Source organism: Thermobia domestica, chromosome 7 (genome assembly GCF_964235325.1).
Source record: "Thermobia domestica chromosome 7, izTheDome1.hap1.1, whole genome shotgun sequence".
Classification (NCBI taxonomy): domain Eukaryota; kingdom Metazoa; phylum Arthropoda; class Insecta; order Zygentoma; family Lepismatidae; genus Thermobia; species Thermobia domestica.
This window is the reverse complement of record NC_137460.1, coordinates 249,805,009-249,831,964: the sequence shown is the minus strand read 5'-3', so window position 1 is coordinate 249,831,964 and position 26,956 is coordinate 249,805,009. Positions and strand designations below refer to the sequence as shown.

The window sequence follows — 26,956 nt, the reverse complement described above, 5'->3', positions numbered from 1 at the left end:
AGCGGAGCGTGTTCTTGTAACGCTTTAATCTTGACTTCTGCGCACTTGTCAGTGGAACATTGCCTTTTAAGACATTATAACAACATTCACAAATACTATGAATTAATGAAGCGTCTGCATTGGCAATAATAGCTTTACGCAATCTTGGTTTAGCTTTGTGCAGAGCACGTAGCATATCAGCGTGTTTCACTGTAGGAGACATCGTGACAGACTAAGTCATTCTTTTCACATGCACAATAATTTAAACATGTTTTGTTGGTACGTAAACATAATGATGCAAATCGTCGGGAAAAATATTTGTACGAAATCGCATTTCATCGGGTGTATCTTGTTTAAGATCCATCAGTAAATAGCCATGTGGATTTCTTGTTGCGTCTGCATAACTTTCTTGTAGAAACAGTGGATGCTCAGGCATGATTTGATAACTCATATGCTTGATTTGTGACTTGTCACGTGGATTTTTAAACAACACCAAATACGAACAATTTAAACTCATATTTCTATTTGCTTTACTTTGATGAAATACATTTTGTGTTATAAAAATCACACTAATATTTCGATGATGTGATCCTTTCGTGAACATATCAACAATATCACTATTCACTTCTCGCATATGGTCATCAATAATAATCAAATGTGGTCCATCTTGAGGCTGAAAATCTTTCATTCGTGGAAGTCCTTCGTGAAATTCTACTGGAACTGGCATTGTTGCATACATGTATTGCCATTCTGCATAATACCAGTATATTTTACGAAATTTTGCATTGATCATGGTTGGGAGATGTGACAGTAATCGCTTCACAAAATACGTTTTTCAACACCCACTAGGCCCTGCGAGCATACAGGTAAATGGATGTTTCCACTGTGTATCCATGATGAACACTAACACCTTGTTTCAAAAATGATGCGTATTTAAAGCGAGTAAATTTTTTTTTTGTTTTAGTTTGTAAATTCTTGCACTCACTGGTGTGAAAAGGTTAAAACAGTTCATCTGTTTATCGAGTAGTTGAAAACCGTTTATTTGTTAATCGAATAGTTGAAAACCGTTTATTTGTTAATCGAATAGTTAAAAACCGGATAAAGTTTAACGGTTAACCGTGAAAGCTGATCACTGTTTGATTTAAATTCTAATTGAAAATTTTTCGTTTGAAATTTGTTTTGAAAATTGTTTCAAAAATTTTTGTTTGAAAATTTTTTGTTTCAAATTTTTTTCGTTTGAAATTTTTTTGTTTGTAAATTTATTGTTTCAAAATTTTTTGTTTGAAAATTTTTTGTTTCAATTTTTTTTGTTAAAAATTTTTCGTTTCAAAATTTTCGTTTCAAATGTTTTCGTTTCAAAATTTTTCGTTTCAAATTTTTGTTTGAAAAATTTTTTAGTTTCAAGATTTTTGTTTAAAAGTTTTCGTTTTCAATTTTTTGTTTTGATTTTTTTAGTTTGAAAAGTTGAAAAAAAAAGTTTTAAATGCCAAGAATCTTGTTCAAAGTTTCCGCCTAATTCCTAGAGATCATTGACCAGGGACCTCGTCGCGCATCAAAACCAAATCATTGATCACGTGACCGTACTACACCCGAAGGGTACTACCAAATTGAAAGGAGATACCGTCCATACCTTATAACTTTATCAAATAGGATAAATTGAGTCAGTAACCGAACACGTGGTTGTACTTAAAAATTTGAAAATAGGACCACCGAAACATATTGTGGTCCTGTACTATGCTTAAATTGGACAATTTCAGTGGACCCCCATTGCCAAAATTTAAGAAGGGTGCAACAATATACCCATGTCTTATGATAGGATATGGACCCCTTGTAATCATAGGATCTCATCAAAGGGGATAAAATGGACCAAAAAAACAAACACGTGGTACAACGTATTACTTACGTTTATATTTTGGCAATTTTTGTACCCCTAAAAGGGAACGATGTAGACCATCCAAATTTATCATGATACATATTGAGGACCTGTACTATAATACCAAATGTTTAAATTGGGCAATTTCCAAAATTTAAGGGGTGGGCCAAGGTACCCCTCCCGGGGTGCACCAATGTACCTATGTCTTATGATAGATAATGAACCCCTATACATGACCATATAACTATATAAGGTAATAGAACCTCATCAAAGGGGGATAAAATGTACCAAATACCAAACACGTGGTTGTACTAAAATTTTGGCAATTTTGTACCCCTAAAAGGGAACGAGGTGGACCACCCAAATTTATAGTGATCTATATTAGTGTCCTATACTATAATACCAAATGTTTAAATTGGGCAATTTCCAAAATTAAAGGGGTGGGCCAAGGTACCCCTCCCAAAAATTTAAAGGGGTGCACAAATGTACCTATGTCTTATGATAGGTAATGGACCCCTATACATGACCATATAATCATATAAGGTAATAGGACCTCATCCAAGGAGATAAATTAGGTCGAAAACCAAACACGTGGTACAACGTATTGCTTACGTTTATAGTTTTGGCAATTTTGTACCCCTAGAAGGGAATGAGGTAGACCACCCAAATTTATCATAATACATATTAGGGTCCTATACTATTATACCCAATGTTTAAATTGGTCAATTTCCAAAATTTAAGGGGTGGGCCATGGTACCCCTCCCAAATTTTTCAAGGGGTGCATTAATATACCCATGTCTTATGAAAGGTAATGGACCCCTGTATACGCCCATATAACTATATAGGGTAATAATACCTCATCAAAGGGGATAAATTAGGTCAAAAACCCCCGAAATTTGAATTTTTGGCAATTTTTTACCTATGAAAGTGAACGACATAGACCCCCAATACTGATAGAGGTACATACTATGGTCCTAGGCTACCACACCAAATTTTTAGATTTGGCAATTTCCGAAATTTAAGGGGGGTGGTCCTATGTACCCCTGCCAAAATTTAGGGGGTGGGCCAAGGTACCCCTGCCAAAATTTAGAGGGGGTGGTCCTAGGTACCCCTAGGTCATTGACCCCTGGCCTTGGGGCCCCTCATTGAGGATAATCCAAAGTTAGGCCAAGTGGGCGATTACTACTACCACCATATTTCATAGAGAATATTATTCTGGTCTTCGGACCGCAGTTATAGTGATTTGTATCAGAATTGTATATAATAGGATTTTCGTAATAAAAAGGTGGTGGGAGAAAGTCCAAAAATCCCGTATACTAAAGTACTTAATATCTTAGCAGAATATTTTATAATGTGGTAAATGTGTATTTTACATAATATGTTATTAACTGGGTGGTTAAGAGGCCTAATCACTGTGAAATTAAAGTACCGCTAATTTTACAGTAGTTATGTTGTGTCTTCAAATAGATAAAAGATAATCGAAATATGGAACAAGTACGCGCTAGACAATATTATTTTACATGAAGTTCCGTTATCACGAGTCATCTACTAGCTTTCCGTTTGCAGCCATTCATGAACGCGCAAGTAAATGCCAATTTTCTAAATAGCTGGAAAATCTAGAGCAGATAAGTGAGTCGTCATAACTGTATCTCATGTAAAATAATAATGTTTAGCGAGCTCTTGTTCCACATTTCGATTATCTTTTATCTATTTGAAGATATTACAAAACTACTGTAAAATTAGCGGTATTTTAATTTTGCCGTGATGGGGCCTCTTATAATACGAAAGGTCTTTGCATCTGCCACTCATATGAAGTAATTATTGTCTTCAATTGAATTTCACTTGTTTTTTTTTTTCTTTCTTCAGAGAATTGGAAGGCAGAAGACAAGGAAATGAAACTTTTTGTGTTGATAAGAGCGATATTCAACAGCGACAACACTCCGAAATGAATAATGCACCTAATAATAATTATACGGATCAGCTCAACAGACATTCTCTTCATTCCAACACTCATAATAGGCGTGCACTCTCCCCAGTACAAGACAACCATTCGTCCAGGATATGCTTACCGAACGAAATGTCATGGAACAATTTAAATGTTCATTTGAAACAAAACTCATCAGCGGAAGTTCAAGTGAACCCCCAAAACTCAAATATTCGATTGGTAGACAATTTTTCTGAGAGGAATCAAATTATTCCTAAAAATGTAAATGCTCAGTTGAAGCACAATTCTCCAACGTTGGTTTCTGAAAGGTCGTCTAGATCTAAAATAAATGTGTACGCAGAAAAGTCGAAACTTCCGAAAACTAGGAAGAAACAAAAATCTAAGACTAATAACAATGATTATCATAACAATGGTCATCACAACAATGTAAAAATAGATAATTTACACGCTCAGCTCCCAGTTCTGAAACCTTTAGATGTATCAAAACCAAACTCAAGTACCTTTGTGAGCAGTCCCGAATACGGTAATAAATCCGAGTTTCTTGGACCTTATAGTAGGCAAAAACCTGAAACCGCTAATAACATTGCAGTGGCTGTTGTAGATTGTGAAGTGAACAAAATTGACGATTATTCTCCTGATCAGTTTAAAAAGAGAGAATATGAAAATACATGGGAAGAGGATAAATTGACAGTCTCCGACGAACATGTGTATGTGAATATTCCAGTGGAACATCCTGTTGGAATAGTGAATGGTCAATGTATAACTGACGTTGATGAAGAAAATGAAGAGAGCGTGTTCTGTTGTGTAATCAGAAAGTTGTGTTCGTGTTGTTGTAGCATATTTTGAAAAGTTGTAAGTTTAAAAGTAGCTTTGTTACTAAATATTTTTTTAATAGAACGTAATAAGAATTTGTACAAGTTATTGAAATTCATGGGAGATGATGTTTTCTTTAAGTTGGACGTTAACGAAAATGGTGATCAATGAAATTAAGGATATATATATATATACGAGGAGAGGTCAAAAAGTAAATTGACTTTCGAGGAAAGATACATTTATTCTAATGATAGAAAACTGAAACGTACATTATTTTTCTACATAATTTCCCTGCACTTCAACGCACTTTCTCCAACGTTTCACGAGATTTTGGTTTTGTAGGGGGAAAAAAAGTTTCTCTGTTGCACCTGTAACCAATTTTGCAGCGCATCAATGACTAGCTGATGGTTGACGTTTAAATTTTTTAACTTCTGGTGAGGATGGTTGTTTCCAAACCATGCTCGCAACCTTACTTTCTGGTTCGTGATTGTGTACCCCAGTTCCTCAGTCGTTGACGTATAGAGCCTCCCCGATCTTCCCTCGTCACATAAAGAAGTTATTCCCAGTTTAAAACACTGTATCCATTCGTAGATCTTGCTTCGCGATAGACAGCTGTCACCATACTGCGCTTGCATTCGACGAATAATTTCCGCGCGTTTAACACATTCCACTAACAAAAAGCGAATCACTGCCCTAATTTCCTCCTTGGTGCAGATCGACAGTGGAGCTGCCATGTTTAACAGTCTGCTACACTCCATTGCCTAACGCGGGAATAAGAGTGACACATTGCATAGAAGTATTACAGACGACAATAATTCAGCGCTAGATACTAGCAGTGTTACCAAACCCTAGTGCGAGAAATTGCAAGTCCCTTTACTTTTTGACTTCTCCTCGTACGTATATTGTTGCATATTGCTCATACGCGCTTTAGTTGTAATGATCACAATCATTACGTAACTACGAATTGATCTAAGTCGGGGGCTTACTATAGTGTAAATTAATTTTTAAAACATCTAGTTGAAGTGGATAATAATCGAACTACTACAAAATGTTTACTGATGTTCCTATTTCAAGTTGTTTATACTGGCCGTTCCGTCATAGTTGATAAAAGTCACATATCTGTCGAATTCCATGTATTATTTAAATTACGCAATTTTGTGCAAGATCTGACATAATTTACTTCTGCATCTGACTGTAATTTACTAAATGATTAAGCGTTCTTTTGTGCGATGATGTTCGGTCTACGGAAGTGGTAGGTTTCAGTGTTCTGCTATAAGATTAGTTTTCTTTAGCATTGTTATTATACCCAACTTAATTATTAAATGTGTTTCTGTCTTCTATAATGTTTAGTTTATGGGAGTAGGCATATATAAAATGCTCTTGTAAAATTCAATTTCTTCTGCATCCGAATATTATGATTATTAAAAGTGTTCTTAATTTTCTTTTGCATCTGACTTATCAATAAGTAATTAATATTGTTATTCTTTACTATAATGTCTAGTTTATGTGAGTAAGCAATTACAAATGGTTTTACTGTAAGATTCGTTTCCTTCGGCATCTGACTGTAATCAACTAAATTATTAAATGTTTTCTGTATGCTATAGTGTTTTGTTGATGGTAGTAGGCATATATAAAGCATCTATATACTAAAATGCTAGGTTTATAAAGTATGTTTGTGGTCAAGAAAATTTATAGGTTCGTGGAGGTTTATGTGTTTGTGCCCAATTGTTTTGACAATGTCTCGGAAACCATAAGCTCTAGAAAGATGCCGTTTTCACTGATCGATTGCCAATTTTGTGTAGATTGTTCAGTTCTAATTGAATACTTTTTAAAATGGCCGTTATTTTTTTTTTTATATTTTTAGGGACACACTGGAAATATTCAAATTTTAAAAAGTAAAGCAACATATCCTACGACTTACACATTCCAACACCACAAATTTGTATACGTGATTAGTATCTCTCTCCGGCGTTTGTTTCGCGGTTAAATGATAATGGTTAATGATAATGAAAAACGAAGGATAATTTCTCCAGTCTAAGACGAATCTTTTTGTTTGGAGTGTTTTGCACCATATATCACTGACATTATAATTAATTGCGTGTGTAATATATTTGCTTATTACATATTGCATGCAAGAAGAAAGAAAACACTGGTCATACATGAATTAGAAACTTCAACCGGAAGTAGCCTCAAATCTTGCTAACGGTGCGAGATATTGAAAAAGTAATCGAAAAAAATCTCCCCTTTATAATACCTCTTGCCGATTACTTGTGTCTGTAAAGAGACATGTAGAGATGTTGTTAGGAATGACAAGGAGATTCATGCTCATATGTGAATGATGCGCTGTGTGCAGAGCGCAGGTTCAGCTAGTTATCATGTAAAATTCATTTTCTTCGGAATCTGATTGTAGTCAATTAAATTATTAAGTATTATTCTCTTCCATAACGTTTAGTTAATGTGGGGAAACAACTATAAATTGTTTCACTAAGATTTCTTTCGTTCGTCATCTAACTGTAATCGAATAAGTTATTAGAGTTGCTCTTTACACTATAATCTTTGGTATAAAATATGTAAAAATGATTTTTTCCTAATTATAATTTTCAAGAATAATTCCGTATAGAAATTATGATACCATTCATGTCAAAGAATCCTATGACATCCCTTACTAAGCAGTGCCGTATATTGATTCAATGGATTGGGCTTCCACTCGCCTTTATAATAACTAAGTAACTAACTAACCCTATGGCCAATGGAACCGGAGGATCAATGCCGCGTTCACAAAAGCTCTCTATTGACTTCTATCCTTAGCCAACTGGATCCAGTTTCTACTTTGTATTCTTATTTCTGCCAAATCCATCTTAAGGTTGTCATCCTATTTGCGCCTGGATCTTCCTAATGGTAGTTTTCGGATTGGATTTCCAGTTAAAACTTTGAAAGCGTTCCTATTTTCTTCCATTCTGGTTACATGACCTACCCATCTGAGTCTCCTGGAACTGATGACCCTAACAATGTTTGGTAAACGATATAAACTATACACTTCCTCGCTATGAAGTTTCTGCCATTTCTCATTCCCATTCCTCTTGAGTCCAAGTATTCGTCTCAGAATTTATTCTCAAATACTTCCAGCCTGCGTTCTTCTCTCAGAGTAAACGACTATGTTTCGCAAGCATATAACACAACAGGCGTGATTATTGTTTTATTGAGCTGAGCGAAGCGAAGCTCTTATACTCGGGTTAGCCGTTTGGTTGTCCGCGAACTCCTCCTAGACCGTTTGGCCGATCTCAACCAAACTTAGCACGCTGATAGAGTATGTCGTGCTGAGTGACAACATAGGTCGAAACCAAAATCCGATGTACCATCGAGGAATAATGATCGAAAAACGCTTCCTCCTAGACCGTTTGGCCGATCTCAAGAAAACTTAGCACGCTGATAGAGTATGTCGTGCTGAGTGACAACATAGGTCGAAATCAAAAATCCGATGTACCATCGAGGAATAATGACCGAAAAACGCTTCCTCCTAGACCGTTTGGCCGATCTCAAGAAAACTTAGCACGCTGATAGAGTATGTCGTGCTGAGTGACAACATAGGTCGAAATCAAAAATCCGATGTACCATCGAGGAATAATGACCGAAAAACGCTTCCTCCTAGACCGTTTGGCCGATCTCAACCAAACTTAGCACGCTGATAGAGTATGTCGTGCTGAGTGAGAAAATAGGTCGAAATCAAAAATTCGATGTACCATCGAGGAATAATGACCGAAAAACGCTTCCTCCTAGACCGTTTGGCCGATCTCAACCAAACTTAGCACGCTGATAGAGTATGTCGTGCTGAGTGAGAACATAGGTCGAAATAAAAAATTCGATGTACCATCGAGGAATAATCACCGAAAAACGCTTGCATAGACTTAACATGGGGAAAAAGTTTTCACGCGATTTTTTTGTCAACAATTAAAAATGGCATTTATTATTGCATAATGGCCAGGAATGATTACGTAGTTTAAGCTCGCTCAGCTCATTTCATTGCAATCGGGTACATCCATTGCATTCCTAGTATGTTATAAGCTTCTAGCTCCTCGGTAGAATTCGCGACGACACAAGATTCTCAACTAAATATCAACACGAATTTTCTGCTTTCAATCGACATTTAATTTCTCCGTGGATATGGTTTTGGTCTGTTAACCCTTTAAGTGTGTAATTACGTAGTATGAGTCGAACCGCAAAATGGGCATTTTTATCCAAAAAATAATCAAATTTTCTTCCTTTCTTTATTTTTTTCTGTATGATGTAATTATATGGCATTTAGTTGTAATTGCAATGTTCTGCAGGACTGCAGTGTTATTATTTACACAAATTTGGCCTAACCTGTCCTAAAAGTTAGGTTAAGTTAACCTAACCTTACATAACAAGCAAACAATACAGTACGAAAGTTGTATACAAGTTGCTGGTACATCTCGTTCGGAAATGTGGTTTATTACAGTTTTCTCTCTGCGTGGCAAATCTTGAAACATGGCGTTGCACATAAAGCCACATCACAAATGTCACACATGTACACAGTTCCTTTCCTTACTGGTTTTCCTTTGTCATCCTTTTGCATCGCACAAAGAGAACATCATCTGTGTACGTGTCGCTTCGTAGTCGAAGTTGATGTGCACGACGGAAAGTGCCTCCCTGACAGTCGAGTAGGACACACTGATGTGGATGATCTGCCTACAGTTACTTTCTCAGCTGCACTGGAATATGCTGGAAATAATCTGCTAACAAGTTCAATTCTAGATTGTAGTTGTGACATAGATCCACCCATTTTACTGTAAATCACAAAGGCATTGAAAATGGTGTAATCCAGAAGCTGACGAAACTGTTTTTAGCAATACTTTTTCATTCGCATTCGTGCGATAAATAGGGTTGCCAACACTGATCTTTCCTGTCAACACCTCAAATTCCTTCTGAATATTCAATACAAACTCGTGGTTTTACATGATCCTTTCCTCTTCTCACAGTGACCTCCATGGAATCATCATGGACAGTGCTAATCATGCACACATTTTTTTGTCCCTCCAATTGAGCAACATAACTTTCCCTTTCCGTGAAGCCACAAATTCTCTCTTTTTCAATTTTTTTGTAATTATTTCCTTTGGAAGATCTTTTTCTGGAAGCGCGCACAGTTCCCGCAGCTTGTGTTTCATGATCCACCAGAAATTCAAAGGCAAAGATGTGTAGGCCTAATAATTATCAACATACAGAAAGTACCCTTGGTTCAACAACTCTTCCATCAAGAGCAGAATAATGTGTGCAGGTTTGTCTAAATGTTCAATATGTTAGAGTCAGTAATAATGTTTTTCTTACTAGTGGTTTCTCCTGTGTATACAATAATGTTCCATATGTGACCTGACATTAATTCACAAATTTCATACGATTTTATGCTAAATCACGCTCTCTTGACTGGAATGGACGTCTTCCATGATAGACGACCCTTCCATAAAAGCAGAGATTCATCAACTACAATACATTCGTCTGGAACATAAAATGTTTTGAACTTTTCAACAAGATCTGTCAATACAAGCAAGATTTTTCTCAGACGAGGATTACAGTCATTTTCACTTGGCGGTTCATTGTTACTGAAGTGCAAGAACTCACAGTCAGTCAACAAAAGAAAGCGTTTTTGTGACATGATTTCACCAAAAACTGGTGTTTCAAGGACTTTATTCCGTGCAAAATACATCTGATTTGTTGGTTTCCCGATTATACCTTGCAAAATAAGTAAACCGAGAAATGCTTTCAATTCATTTACTGTTGTATCCACCCAAGCCTTATCGCGAGATCTAGGTTTCATTTTTCCTGAGGACAGTTTTTGGCCAATCTTCTGCCGAGCATATCGATTTGTTTTCTCAACAATGAGTTCACACAATTCATTGTCAAAAAGATTTATTAAAAATGCACAATAGGTCACTACAATCATTTACCTGCACTTTCACGCCAGCATTTCCCTTGAACACAAATCGGGGTCTTTCTGACACAACATTCGACCACCTATCATTGTTACTATCATCGTGGAAGGACTCTATAGACTTACTGGAAGTACTGAGTTCCAAGCTAAGGCCATCATCATCATCCAGAGACTCATTATAAACACTATCCTCACTTCTAAGCAGAATCTAAGCTATACCTTCATCAGAGAGACGTGTCCAGAATTTCTGCTGCAAGATGCCATTTTATTCCGAATACAAATTGCCAGATCATATGAAAAAGTTGCCATAGAAAAATATTGTAAAATGTTCAACCAAAGTTTCAAACGGTAAAGAAATGCATTAGCGTCTTTAGACGGAATCCTTAATTTACAGGAGTAGCACAAGCAAAACTTGCGTCTTTGGACGGGTTAAAATACAAACTATACATATCGTGTAGCGTCTTAAGACGGGTTACCCACTTAAGGTATTAACATTGATCCTAGATACTTAAAAGTATCTTCTTTGTTGAAAGTATTATTTGATATATTTTGACGCATCCATAATTTACAGTATTATGATCGCGACGAACTTCCATGTATTTAGTTTTCTCGACCTTGATAATACGTTAATAATAATAATAATAATAATAATAATAATAATAATAATGAAAACGTCCGTAGTGATGATGAAATACTGGCTGAGGATACTACTTGAACTTTAGTTTTCAGACAATTGGTTAGTTGGCTGGATTATAATTTAGTGTCCCTTTTAGCACCTAGGTTATATAAGACGTACACCTACAGCTTAACGTGGAATTAACATGTGCTCCCACAGGAAAGTGAATCCGAGCCTTCCACACAGAAGGCGGGAACTCGAACCATATAGCTAAGATGGTGCTGTTTCAAAAGTAATTCTGAATTAAATAATTACCAAAAAAGACTAAAGTTCTAAAGATGATTGGAGAATATTGGTCGATTACATTCAAGGATTATCATACTCTTCACTCACCCCATGACCTGGAAAACACTGAATTTATTAACTCAATATAACTTAATTTTTTTTTAAAACAACAGCATTAGTTGAAATAGTTTGGGGATTGTATCTATGCTCAAGATATTTTGCTGCACTTTAAATTTCACTATGAAAGACACATTAGTAAAACTAATGAGGAATGTTCCAGCAATATGGGATAAGAGACACAAACAAAACTTATATAGGCACGTTTTAAATACAGAATGGAAGAAAATAGTCAAATGGGAATGTCAGATAAGTTATTCATATTTATTTGAGAATTATACTCTAGCTTATTATATGAAGCAGTAGCGGTTACAGGGAAAGGGCTTTCGGACTGAAGTTACTAAATTCCGGAATTTCTAAAGAAAAACGAAGCTAGTTTTATTCATATCTATGCTTAAAAACTTAACGCCCCTCCCAATCCCAAGATTAATAATAATAATAATAATAATAATAATAATAATAATAATAATAATAATAATAATAATAATAAAAGAATTTCTCGTAAAGGTAAAGTTTTCTTTACTGATATAAGGCAAAGAAAAACTTGTAAAAACACACGTATCCATAGGGAGGCAACGTTGAATAATGGAATCGCAGTGCCAAAACTTCATTTGGTGAGGTTAATACTCCTTCCACCTCGAAACCTGAAGACGAACCTGTTTATTTTAGTGACAAATGATTTCTTGCCTCATTGCTGAAAGAGGGCATTTCTTCACAGAAAATTGGAAAAAGGTAAAAATCAATTTTTGCGAAACAAGAGGCGAGACTCGTTTCTTATTTTTCATGTCTCGCCTCGCGTCCATCCCTATTTATAAACTGTTTGCTTCTTTCAATTTCAAAACGCAGTTTCACAGTGATCTATGCACTGACAGAACAATTTCACGCGCGTCACAGTAATGTTTCACCTCAAACCGAGAACTTACAGCGAGGATGCGACCTCTTCGCTATGTGCGCCCTTCTAGCCCTAGATATCGAGGTAGCGACCGCGACTTAAACGTCGACCTCGACTGCGAGGTATCTTCGGTATGTATTTACTTTAATGGTCATTTTCTGGTAACAATTTCAAACTACAAGTTCGACATTCTATCCAAAAAATGTTTTTTTTAAATTTATTTATATATCTTTGAATTTTTTTTATAGTAAACTCCTTATATACTTATCGTAGTCAGGGTTCTGGCTGTACCCCCTAGTTTTTACCTTCTAGATCCTCCACTGTCTTTATCGTCATTTACATACTGAAACGTCCCTCGAAAGCAAGGGCGCCGATTTCTCTGTAAATTTAGGGGAGGGGATTCAGATGCAGAAGGTATATATATGAAGATTTTAAGACAAAGTGCACTTAAGTTATGCCAAATATTGTAAATAAATGCATAAATGCAATGGGGGGCCCCACATGATCTTTGGGGCCCCCCAAGATCGGCGCCCTTGCTCGAAAGTCTCACTTTTCATTTATTGGCATTACTTAGAGGACAGTCTTCTGGGATGCGATTTTCGAGTAAAGTACCAGTTACACCATCCCTAATGTTGTTTTCAAATGAATAGTAAAGTTATGTTCGTAAACAAATTATCGAAAGCAATTCTAAAGGGTATTTATTTTACTAACACTGGAAGATTGTCAATGAAACTTAACATATGTTCTACTCGTTTTCTAAAGTGCTCATTTATGTACCGTAAAATCTTTGGGAAACTGTGAAACTTTGGAGCATAAGTGTAATGATGCCTAACATAATGAGCAAATGTACTCGTAAAGGCCTAGCGTAACCATATGGTCACGTAAAATAAAAATCCTCTTTATTATGGTAATATAGAAGAAACAATAAAAGACACAAAACACAGTTAAAGTTTTATGTTTCTAGTACAAATAGTGACAGGGTAAAATAAAACTGCAAAATAGGAAAGGTAAAGAATAATACGGTTTCTCTCTTAGGAGCTGACATTTCTGGGGAAGGGAAAATAAGTCAAACTTCCAAATGCTACCGCTAGAGGACTTTACACTAGAAGCCACTCGAAATACATTAGAGTGCTAAGCCATATGTCTGCGAAAACTAGGTAAAGATATGAGAATAATAACACTGAAGTAGTGGCACCTACAGTTTGGAATATAGAACGCTATGTACTGTGACAATATGGTCACGCTAGAACATAACGGATTAACATACAGGTCGCAAGGCGATTTCTTCCTTCTCCAATCCTTTCTTCGTCCCCTTTCGCCGAGGGACGTCATCCCTCAAACGTGACGGGTTATCGTGGCTATAGATACCGAAAGCCCGGAAATCTAATTCCTAATCATATCAGGCAATAATTGCACTGCATACTCTAATAATATATTAGTTTAAACCTTATATTACACCCGTTATAGACATTTCATGACGCGGGAAAATTCTGATCACTTTTAGATGAGATCACGAAAAAAATGGGGTCTAAATTTTATACATTTTGAAAACGACACTAGAATTCTTCGAGAATCGAGACGATTTTTTTTTAAAACAAAATTTACGATACGAGACAATCTTACGTCATTTCTCATCTAGTGGGAAACACTGAAGATGAAAGAAAAGAAAAATGTGTCTCTCATCTTAAGAAAAATGTGTATCATCTCCCAAAGTTACCAGTCCTTCTTCGAGACTTGACAATATGACGTATTCTTTGAGGCTGAAATCGGGTAAGATAAAGGGCTTAATTTAAATCAACCTTAGAAGTCGGGCTACGAACGTTTAAAAAAAATGAACTTGGGCCCCGGTGGCTCAGTGATACAGCATTCACCTCTGGAGCTTAGGGGTTCTTGGTTTGATCCCAATGCGCGCCAGATGAGCTTTCTGGTAATGAGCTTTCTGGTAATGGTCGTAAAACTGAAAGATTTGATTTCATGTTTCGTGTGAGGCTTATAAGAATCATACCAATTCCTTGGAGTTCAAATCTGTGAAGGTTAAGAATCACAATTGTTTGCCCCAACTTTGAGAAATTACCTTTCGCTCGCTTCCCCTGTGCATGACACCAGCAATTATCTTTATTTTAAAAGAAAATAAATAAAATAGAATTGGGTCTGTATGTAGAGTATTTGCAATGATAAGCGTATCAGCTCGATTTCTTATCTATATAATATACTGTTCACATGTTTCATCTTATATTGTTATTGAAGTGTTATGTGAACCTAGTTATTCGTGCGATTACGTTGTCTTACTTGGTAAGCATAATTTACATCTTTTATTCATATGATTAAAATCTTCCTTCCGAATATAGTTACTTCAAGACTAAATTTTCCAAAAAATGTTGGTCATTGTGAAACTAACAGAATAATGGCAGGGTCCTCATACGAGACGAAGTGGGTAAAGCGAGACACTCGTTTTACTCTAAAAGTTCTAAAAACTTTATTTCAGTGATTTGCTTCCGATTTTGAAAGGAAAGTTCATGCTTATTCCTAGGACTGCAGCTAGAATTTATTCGCATAGGCAAAAAGGATTCAGCGAATTTTAAGTATTTATTTTCCTTTTCTTTCTTTCTTTCTTTGTTCTTTCTTCTTTAACCCACAAATCCTCAGTGTATCACAGGTGTAACATTGATTTCCTGTTCACCTTATAAAGTTAGTTTCAAACGTTTTACACAAATACCCATTTTACTTTATAAGCCACGCATAAACCTTTGTAGCAAGCAAGCTTTGTTTCGTTCCTTTTCTTCAGGTTTTAGCAATTTTATTTTTTAAGTTTTCTTGTCAGTAGCTGCATGTGGCTCATGGAGTTCTCCAGCGCCTTTCAGCTTCCTGATATATTTTATTTATTCCTATGATAAGTAAGTATTTAACTCCCTAATAATTTATTTTTCCTGTATCTAAAAGGGTCAATAATTACTCTGATAAACTAGTAATTGTTCATGTACTAAATTAAAGTTGTAAACTACGTCTGTTCCTCGCTGAGTCATAGGTGTCACTTTGGGTTTCCAATACATTCAAAAACATTTTTTTTTTTTTTTTTGACATTTCTGTTTTCTAAGACTCTCATTTAGTGAACCATGAAAGTTTTGTTCAAAAATTCTTACTTGAAAAATTTTTTGGGTTTTTGTGGGTTAAGTTTTGAGTTCATAATTATTTTAAAACGCAGAACATGTTATAAAGCGCTCATTTACTTTTAAACATATTTTAATAAAAATATTTTGCTTGAAATCTCACTAACTTTAGTTTTGAGGTGATTATATGTACAGTCAGCGACAAAAGTTCCCTCCGTTTGATAAAATTAGTTTCGTTAAGTAACTTTACAATGGAAGGACAATTAAAAAGAATGCAATTTTCTCTACGTTCCAGCCATAGCACCGTTATTCCCAAAACTAAATTTTCAGCTCTTGTGCGTAGGGTCTCTGGTTCGATCCAACTCGCACCAAGTGAACTTTGTGGTGGACAAACACGGTGTGCGTGGGCTTTCTCGGGATTCTTCCGTTTCCTTCCACTTTCTTAACCATTTTATTTATTTCTTATAACCGTCTCCTTTAGCTTAGCCGGCCTAGACGCAGGGGCGTCATTTCAGACTTCGCTTGAGGGGTCAAGAGCACCACCGACATAAGAAGACTTTCACGTTTTGTACTAGTATATTAGCAGTCAATCGATTAAAGTATATGTATTACTCAAACTCTTGGGGGGGGGGGCAATTGCCCCCTCCTGCCCTCCCTAAATGACGCCCCTGCCTAGACGTAAAACTCAAAGATTTAATTTCAGGTCATTTTTCCAAAATAGATTTTACCAAACGAAAAGAACTTTTTTCGCTAACTGTACAATATAATTTTTAAAAATCTGCCCACACAGTTATTTCTGAAACGCTATACTTTTGCAACCACTCAACCAAATATTAATAGGCTACTGTGACGATCTAAATTGGTTAAAAATAGATAAGCATTTACATTATTTTAATTCTCTCTGTGGTTAAAAATATAGGACTTTTAAAAGGAATGTTGATGGTCTGATTTTTTGAACTAAACTATAGGTTTATTATATGCATAGATAAAATACTAAGTTTTGATGCCTGCCTACTTGACAATTTAGGCGCCTGAGCCATGTGTCCGGTAGGAGTTTCTAGTAGTAGTATTTATTCCATGAATAAAGCCAAGGTTTCGAAAGTCACGGGGGTCTTCCGTTACTATACTTACAGGGCGGAGGACCATTACGATTCGTTTAACCTTTCCAGACAGGGCGATGTTTGGCGTATTCGTAGGCTTTCAGTTAATGAATTATAACTCAAAGAGTACTGACTCAATTGTTTTTTTGTTTGTTTGTTTGGAAGAAGGGTGTAGCAATTTTATGGCATAAGTTCGATTGCAGTGTTGACATTGGGAAGGAAATCTAGGAGTGAAAACTCACAAAAAAAATCCCCTAACCGAATTTAAAGATTTTTGGAGCTGGCACCACTGTTTCTACATGTGTCCAAGTCACCTCAAAAATTCTTTGGTGTATCTAGAACGCACAGTGAAAACGTGAAGTATTGGCTGCCACACGAAGCCAGAAAGAATAAAAATTTCTCCCATCGTACACACGAAATTTTGACACTTTTTTCGCCTCAGAAGCAAAAATCAAGAGTTATGCAGTGCTACAGCTTCCCTAATTATTTCATTGAAATTTTCTATGGTGCGTTGTGTTGGTCAAAGACGAGACTTTCAGATATTGGTAAGTTTATTTCAATGTGGCCAATAAGATGAAATTGTAGAGGGAAAACTTGGATATTTTCCGAATTCTTCATCTAAAATCGGGAATTAAAATTTTCTCTGCTGAAAACACTATTACCAGACAGACGCAAACTATCTTAAAAGAAACTTTGGTACCCCACTCATGTTCCTAGAAGTATCATGTCAATATTTAATAAACTAAGCATGTCATTAAAAAATACCTCATTTTACCTTTTAAAAAATTAATTACTTTCCACTTAGAGAACAAGTTCTACTGTAAACCTCAACTGTACTTCTCCTAACTATTCAAGTGAAACTTTCTATGGTGCATTGTGTAGGCTAAAGATGAGTGTTGCTGATACGTTTGTTTGAATGTAGCCAATAAGAGAGAAAATGGAAAATTTTCCGAATTTCCCCTAAAATATTGAATTAACATTTTCAATGGCTGGAAACATTGCTCCCAGATAGATTCAAATCATCTTAAAATAAAGTTTTGAACACTAGGTCTACTAATGTTTCCTACAAGTATCATGTCGATATCTAAGAAACAAAGCTAGTAATTAAAACTTGATTTAAAAAGTAAAACAAATCAAGATTTAGGGTCTAAATTCAAATTTTTCATGAGCCCCCTAAGTACCCAATTGTAACGATCTGTTCTTCCTTTCGTCAGTAAGAACTTCTGTTCGACTGGCGTACGTTGACTTCCGTTTGTAGGTATAAGAATGGATTTATAAACATAAATTTCGAATTTGTTGACAGAAAAATTGTAATTTCCCTTATTGGCAACACTAATTGTGAGTTGTTCAAATTGATCTAAAAGAATTACGTATCTATATGAGGTATATACCTGACAAGTCCTAAGTAGATTTCTCTCAAACGAAGGAAGTTACACTGAAAAAACTAAAAAAAAAGGAAATTCGAAAATCCTCGAACTTCTGGTTATGGACTCTTTCAGGCCAGAGGGATCAGAGGGAAATTCGACACTCAAGAAAAAATATATCATCATAAACTATGATCCAACCATATTTGACATAGTAAAAATCATCATGGTACCTTAAATAATGTTGATACAGGAATAACATACCGTTAGTGACATTTTGGCCACCCTGTCTCGAAAGGCTTAGTGGACTGTGTGTGTTGCAATAGGAAACTTGAACTCTCGTGGCTAGGTGTTTAGCATACACGCCTTTGGCGTAGGAGGCTTAGGTTCGATTCCGAGCGGTAGTTCATAAAGTTCGGATCCCACGTTACGCTGTAAGTCCACGTTTTATATAGCTTCACTGTTGAAAGGAACGCTACACTGAAAACCAAATCAAATCAAATTACAAACTTATTTTCATTGAGATGCTGCAACCATGGAACCTGATAAAGTGGTCGTAGGTTGAAATATTGGCTAGGAGACAACTGACCGAGAATTGTACGACAGGTGGAAATCTGTTTTCATGAATACTCAGCGAACGCTTGGGTACGGTCCTGGCCATAGAAACATAGACGGCTTGGAGAAACATCTGACCAAAAGATGAACCTAGGTCCTTACGAATTCCCTTTATGCCCGGCTCATTTTACCCGGATTTCTGTCGCAGATGGGAGGAAAGTAGACAGACGATAATACATAATGTAGTTTTGTTTCCTGTGCTTATAAATTGAAAATATCTACCATACAGGAAAATACGGAAATTTTAAGTAGGAAATTTAATATATGATTTATATTTTTAATCTAGAACTATTAAAAAGACCGATATAAAGTAGAGGCAACATCAGAACGACAAATAGACTACAAAGATTAATGTCTGTTTCATGCGATTTGTTTCTTGTTTCACTGCCAATTCAAGTTTCCCTAAAGCATGACCTTCTCCAGTTTGCTAAATTGAAGCCAAACCAAGGAGCAATTTATGAAAAATCTATCAAAATCAGCAACATAAGAGCAAGAATATTTGAAAAGATTCTGCTGTTGCCTGATAACATGTAATTCATCCTATCCAGGGACGTATGCAGAAATTTATTTCGTGGGGGATGGAAAGCTTCTCGAGGAGGATCAAATTCAATATGAGGACAAATTGTATTAAAATTTGTAAAACCGTCCTTAAAATTAGTCAAAATTTGTATAAAAATCGGGATTTCGGGGGGGGGGGTGATTAGACTCGAGGATCCACCGCGTGCGTACGTCCCTTCCAAATTACTTTTTTATTATTTAACAAAAGGACCGCCGCAAGACCTACAGCAAAATGTCTGTAATGGTCACATATATCCCATGGGATATACATGTCTATGAGTACCATGTTGATACTTTTTTTATAAGGCTGTCGGTCAATCTTGGTGAGTTTTTCTCAATAGAATAAACGGACGGAACCCCGACGAAAGGTTTCATGAAAACAGTCCAGTAAATTTATCTTTGTTTTAATTTCGTTTCTATTTGCGTGCCCCAGTGAAGCCGGGACTGCTCACACCCAAGGTGAACCCTATCGGGAATCGCCTTCGGTGTGAGCAGTCCCGGTTTCGATTCCCGGTAGGGTTGCCAACTGGCCGGTATTTCACCGGCCTGGCTGGAAATATTGCTGTTATTTTGATTAAGGTCGGTGACCGGTACAAACTCCTTACCAGTCCCTTTATGACCGGTATTTTGAAATCTGTAATCCAAAATAAAACATGGAACATAGGAATCCTTCAATGTTGAAGTTTGTAGTTGAAGTTGAAGTTTAAAAAGTGAATTTCAATTTGTAAATCTAAAATTATCATGTAATGATTCATATACTTTCATTCATCTGTTTTGATAATTTTAATGAAGTGGCAGTTACTGGTAAATACAATAAAATGGTCAATATACTTCAGTTACTACAATATAGTTCACGTAAGGATTAATAAGCACAGTGCATCTATTAAGCTTATTAGAGAATGTACAAAGTATGTGCTGAATATAGTTGCTAATGCACTTTTGTTTACGATAGTACATTTTTTTCCCATGGATGGGTCCAAAAAGAGATACTTCACAGTTAGGCCAATATCATAAGGAATTTTGAGGGGGTGCCAGTAATTTTATTTTCCAGAGTTGACAACCATAATTTCCGGTGGGAGTATTCGGTCGAAAAAATGTAAAAAGCTTTTACAGAGCAGCCATCATGAATGATGTTTTTCTGGGTTTTCCTCATTCATACCAGGCAAATGCGGGAAGGTACCTAACATATAGGTCCCAGACCGCTTCCTTCCTACCCCAATCCTTTCTTCCTTCTCTTTTCCCGGATAATGTGCTCGCCGAGGGACGTCATCTAACATGACGGGTTAATATGACCATAGATCCCGAAAGCCTAGAAATCTTAATACTAAATCCTATCTAATTGCTGCTCATATAAAAACTTTAATATAAATCCTATGAGGTTTATATGGTCCTTAACTGTTTTTCGGCAATTATGAACATTTCCGGTTTAAGAGCGGGTTTTTCTATCGTTTCACAGTTTGAAAGTAAAACTCCCGAACTATGCAAATTCAGTACTTAAACTTGAAGTACATCTTTAAGTACTGGTTATAATAGAGGAATAAGATCAAAGATAGAATGTGTTCCTGCGATGCTGAATCCCTGTCAAGAGACCATTACTCGTAGAATGTGATCCTCGGATGCTGAATCCATGTCAATGGACCATTACTCGTAGAATGTGTTCCTCGGACGCTGAATCCGTGTCAAGAGACCATTACTCGTAGAATGTGTTCCTCGGATGCTGAATCCATGTCAAGAGACCATTACTCGTAGAATGTGTTCCTCGGACGCTGAATCCATGTCAAGAGACCATTACTCGTAGAATGTGTTCTTCGGACGCTGAATCCATGTCAAGAGACCATTACAGGTAGAATGTGTTCCTCGGATGCTGAATCCATGTCAATGGACCATTACTCGTAGAATGTGTTCCTCGGATGCTGAATCCATGTCAAGAGACCATTACTCGTAGAATGTGTTCTTCGGACGCTGAATCCATGTCAAGAGACCATTACTCGTAGAATGTGTTCCTCGGATGCTGAATCCATGTCAAGAGACCATTACTCGTAGAATGTGTTCTTCGGACGCTGAATCCATGTCAATGGACCATTACTCGTAGAATGTGTTCCTCGGACGCTGAATCCATGTCAAGAGACCATTACTCGTAGAATGTGTTCGTCGGATGCTGAATCCATGTCAATGGACCATTACTCGTAGAATGTGTTCCTCGGACGCTGAATCCGTGCCGAAGAGACCATTACTCGTAGAATGTGTTCCTCGGACGCTGAATCCATATCAAGAGACCATTACTCGTAGAATGTGTTCCTCGGACGCTGAATCCATGTCAAGAGACCATTAGTCGTAGAATGTGTTCCTCGGATGCTGAATCCATGTCAATGGACCATTACTCGTAGAATGTGTTCCTCGGACGCTGAATCTGTGTCAAGGGACCATTACACGTAGAATGTGTTCCTCGGATGCTGAATCCATGTCAAGAGACCATTAGTCGTAGAATGTGTTCCTCGGATGCTGAATCCATGTCAATGGACCATTACTCGTAGAATGTGTTCCTCGGACGCTGAATCCATGTCAATGGACCATTACTCGTAGAATGTGTTCCTCGGATGCTGAATCCATGTTAAGAGACCATTACTCGTAGAATGTGTTCCTCGGACGCTGAATCCATGTCAAGAGACCATTACAGGTAGAATGTGTTCCTCGGATGCTGAATCCATGTCAATGGACCATTACTCGTAGAATGTGTTCCTCGGATGCTGAATCCATGTCAATGGACCATTACTCGTAGAATGTGTTCCTCGGATGCTGAATCCATGTCAAGATACCATTACTCGTAGAATGTGTTCCTCGGACGCTGAATCCATGTCAATGGACCATTACTCGTAGAATGTTTTCCTCGGATGGTGAATCCATGTTAAGAGACCATTACTCGTAGAATGTGTTCCTCGGATGCTGAATCCATGTCAAGAGACCATTACTCGTAGAATGTGTTCCTCGGATGCTGAATCCATGTCAATGGACCATTACTCGTAGAATGTGTTCCTCGGACGCTGAATCCATGTCAAGAGACCATTACTCGTAGAATGTGTTCCTCGGACGCTGAATCCATGTCAAGAGACCATTACTCGTAGAATGTGTTCCTCGGATGCTGAATCCATGTCAAGAGACCATTACTCGTAGAATGTGTTCTTCGGACGCTGAATCCATGTCAATGGACCATTACTCGTAGAATGTGTTCCTCGGACGCTGAATCCATGTCAAGAGACCATTACTCGTAGAATGTGTTCGTCGGATGCTGAATCCATGTCAATGGACCATTACTCGTAGAATGTGTTCCTCGGACGCTGAATCCGTGCCGAAGAGACCATTACTCGTAGAATGTGTTCCTCGGACGCTGAATCCATATCAAGAGACCATTACTCGTAGAATGTGTTCCTCGGACGCTGAATCCATGTCAAGAGACCATTAGTCGTAGAATGTGTTCCTCGGATGCTGAATCCATGTCAATGGACCATTACTCGTAGAATGTGTTCCTCGGACGCTGAATCTGTGTCAAGGGACCATTACACGTAGAATGTGTTCCTCGGATGCTGAATCCATGTCAAGAGACCATTATTCGTAGAATGTGTTCCTCGGACGCTGAATCCGTGTCAAGAGACCATTACTCGTAGAATGTGTTCCTCGGATGCTGAATCCATGTCAAGAGACCATTACTGGTAGAATGTGTTCTTCGGACGCTGAATCCATGTCAAGAGACCATTACTCGTAGAATGTATTCTTCGGACGCTGAATCCATGTCAAGAGACCATTACAGGTAGAATGTGTTCTTCGGATGCTGAATCCATGTCAATGGACCATTACTCGTAGAATGTGTTCCTCGGACGCTGAATCCATATCAAGAGACCATTACTCGTAGAATGTGTTCCTCGGACGCTGAATCCATGTCAATGGACCATTACTCGTAGAATGTTTTCCTCGGATGGTGAATCCATGTTAAGAGACCATTACTCGTAGAATGTGTTCCTCGGATGCTGAATCCATGTCAAGAGACCATTACTCGTAGAATGTGTTCCTCGGATGCTGAATCCATGTCAATGGACCATTACTCGTAGAATGTGTTCCTCGGACGCTGAATCCATGTCAAGAGACCATTACTCGTAGAATGTGTTCCTCGGATGCTGAATCCATGTCAAGATACCATTACTCGTAGAATGTGTTCCTCGGATGCTGTATCCATGTCAAGAGACCATTACTCGTTATCTCTTACTGTTTTTGTTTTATGGCGATAAAAAAACATTAAAATAAATGAATAAATGGCTAAGAAAGAAAATAGACCTATTCTTGGGAGTCTGAATCAATTGCGAAAACAGCCTTTACCGTTTTTCCTTTACAGGAATCAGTATTGGAACCGGAAGTAATAGTAAATTTCGAACATTTGCAGTTTTGGTAGTGCTCTGGATAGTCGTGGTATGTTGTCTTTAGTCGCTGAATTCGTGTGAAACAAAAACGCTTTTCACTATCACAGTTTTCATTCTGTGGTGATAAATTTTGAAACAGGAAATCGCTAATTTGAACCACTTTCAGTGTGAGTAGAGAGTTAACGGAGGAGACGGAACTGATTGCAGGAAACCGCACTGTGATATCGCTTACTGTTTTTTTTTTTCATGTGATACTTTTCGATAGACGGACGGACGGACGCACAAAACTGTTCTATAAGACTTTCGATATTTATGCATAGCGTAGTTGGAAGTCTAAAACATGAATATAGCGATGTTGAAGGGCCAACCTATCCAAGACAGCTGGACTGAATTCGATGACTTTAGTACATAAGTGGACCATGAGTAACTTTGGCTTTTATTGAATTATGGCCATAAGGAAAAGAAAGGGTGAGGAGTTGGGTGGGCAGAGATGATACGTAAAAATTTCAAAAACAACCGATATTAGTGTTTAACCTTTATATACCGGACAGGGATTTGAACGAAATTGTAGACTGACGTTGGGGACCCTAGTGCTCCCTCCTCTAATGATTGATATCTCGTTGCAAAGCTTATGGAACACTGTTTCCAGCAAGGTAACACTTGTGCAATTTCCGCCCTATTCGTAGAAGAGAAGGAAACAAAAATCCTTTAAAAAATAGAATTTGGGGGGCCCTGGGAATCCTTAAAGTCACTGTAAACTGACAAAATGAAGAGAATTTGTATGCCAAACGCTCGTGACAATTATATAAAAGCTATTAGCCCGTGTTGCAATACAAAGCGAAATAAAAATTCAGAACAAAATTCTTATACAACGCCCTTTATACCATTTTCGAAGGGCCGTTGCAGACCCCCGTAATTATCACAGTCAGATTAATACATCGCTGTAAAGCTTATGAAACACAGATTCCATAGCTTATGGAACACAGAATCATGCTTCTAGACTAATTCGCTGAAAATATATCTTGTGTTGTATGGAACCGGAACCAGAAAATAAATGTAATTTACGTCAAAAAACTGAGATTCAAAAAATTGCCAAATTTTGTCCCTCCCTATTCCCCCCATATAAGCAACAAGTACTTTTGTCAGATATTACCACGTAGTGGAGTACTTTAGTGTTTCACATAACAATTTTTATGATTCAACCCGGAAGAGTAGGAATGCTATTCAAAGAACCCTGATGGGAAAACAAAGAAAAGAAAACACGTACTTTACCCTTCTCCTCTCTGCCACGGTACCACCACATATATATAATGCGTATCGGCGGCAAGCTCATCCTTCAAGAACAAATTGATACCAAAATTATTTTCCCGGTTTAATTAAGAGCTGGGCTATTAATGTTTAAAGTCTTGACGCAACAGTAGTATGCTTCGACATTTAAAGGTTAATCCATAGTTTTCGGTGTCGTTGAAATGGATAGTGACACAGCTGATTCCGTGTAACTTCAAGTTCAGCCCCATCAGCATGAGGGTGGGAAGGGGTGACGAATGTTTACGAATGTTTGTCATTACTCTTTAATTGAAATGCTTATCTAAGGGGAGAAGAGGTTCAAATATAATACTTTCTATATAACTATTCTATATATGTATATGTAAAGAATGAGCATTTCAGATACTAGCAGCAAAAAAGAACACTCGATCTGTAAATGAAAAAGCTATGAGGATGGGTGGACCATAGAAAAACGCGATTTTTCACAAGTCACATGTCTCAGAGAGTTACCTTTGGGACAATCTATACCAAAAGTAACAAGCAGTAGGGTCATTTTAGAAAATGCCAAGGGAAGGCAAGAGTGTCTACCGACATAAGAATTTCACGTTTTTCTTTAGTAGATTATACAGTTTATTTAAAAACATGTGCTTTCCTCTAGTACCGAAAATGGTAAAAATGATTTTCCGGTTTCAACGTTGATTCCTGGAGAAATAAATGGTAACAAATAACAATAAAAGTTATGTAGAAGTGTTCTTTTTTAAATCAATTTAGCGGCTAAAGAATAGGGTCATCTTCTTTCTTAAACCTCGATTCAAACCGGAAGTGGTGGTTATCAGTCATTTCCTGTTTCAACGTTGATTGCTATAGAGGAAGAACGGTAATAGATAGTGATAAGCGATTTCGTTGAGTTTGAGGTTGACGTACCGTTCAGCAGCGAGGTTATATGAGACGTGGACCTACTGATTAACGTGGAATCCGAACCATATGAGCTCCCGCCGGAAATCGAACCCGGGTCTCTCACGCCAAAGGCGTGTACGTTAACCGCTTAGCCACAAAGGAGCTCTTAGCCAAACGGTTTCGCTCATACATAGCGACAAGTGGTTTCCAGCAGTCAATTCAGCGTCTGAAGAGAACATACCACACGCAACAGTGCCAAAACCGGAAGTAGTTGTAATTTAATAGTACTTCCGGTTTGAATACTTGTTTTCGTACCCCAAAGACGTTTGTAAGGGATTTCAAAAAGCCTTTTTTTAAATTTTTTGATACATTCAGCGTCCAAACAAAATGTTTTATCTCGACTTTTACCTATTTGTTTAAACTGGAAGTGGCGAACATTACTATTTTTTGGTTACGGATCACATGGAACAACACGGATCACATAACGAGTAAAACGGAAATAGATAGCGATAACCTTCTTCTTCTTCTCTTTTTTATAATGATTCAGTACTGCAGCAGTATGTTTTGCCTGTGATTTTGGTCCTTTATTGCAGCAGAAGGTGATAGACATCAATTAGAACTTCCGGTTTCAAGTTAAGCTCCACAGAGCCAAAACAGTAAGACACAACGAGTAATGGATTATTGATAGGGAGTCAGTATCTGAAGGACAGGTTCTATCTTTCATCTCATTCCTCTGTTGCAACCTATAGTTATAGATGTTCTATTTGAAATGTGAATATTGCATTCACATAGTTCGGAAGTTTACGTAGTTTCACATTGTGTAATGAAACTCGCATAGTATGTTCAGTATTGGTGTCAGACTTCCATATGAGGAGCAATAAATAAATTACAAATTTGTGGTTGGCAACATCGTACCGGTATCCGTGCGTTTTCACTTTTCCTACCACATTCTCAATGCACGTAGAACGATAACCTATATCTTCCTCGTTTATTTTATTTTATATTTAGGAGCAAAATTGCTTTAGCGAATGCACTCGCAATGCAATAGAGGAAGAAAATGATACAATGTCATGAATAATTTTGTTTGTAGATGTTTTATTTTTCAGTTGATAGATATTTGTTGAGTTGTCGGTAAGGAAAAATAGTCCGGTTACTATGGTAACAGGTCTGTTCCCA

The 26,956-nt window shown here is 37.2% G+C and overlaps 1 protein-coding gene across 3 annotated transcripts in view; it reads left to right on the top strand.

Moving 5' to 3' along the window:
- The window catches only part of LOC145690799 (uncharacterized), a 169,902-nt gene that overhangs the window by 140,963 nt on the left and 1,983 nt on the right, over window positions 1-26,956 (top strand). For 2 of the 3 annotated variants that reach the window (XM_081766088.1, XM_081766090.1), the window contains one exon: window positions 3,719-6,265. In XM_081766088.1, coding sequence (XP_081622214.1) covers window positions 3,719-4,643 — 925 coding nt within the window. In that variant the 3' untranslated portion in view covers window positions 4,644-6,265. Of the gene's footprint in view, window positions 1-3,718; window positions 6,266-26,956 lie in introns of those variants that run through there. The other variant, XM_081766089.1, reaches the window with a different exon arrangement.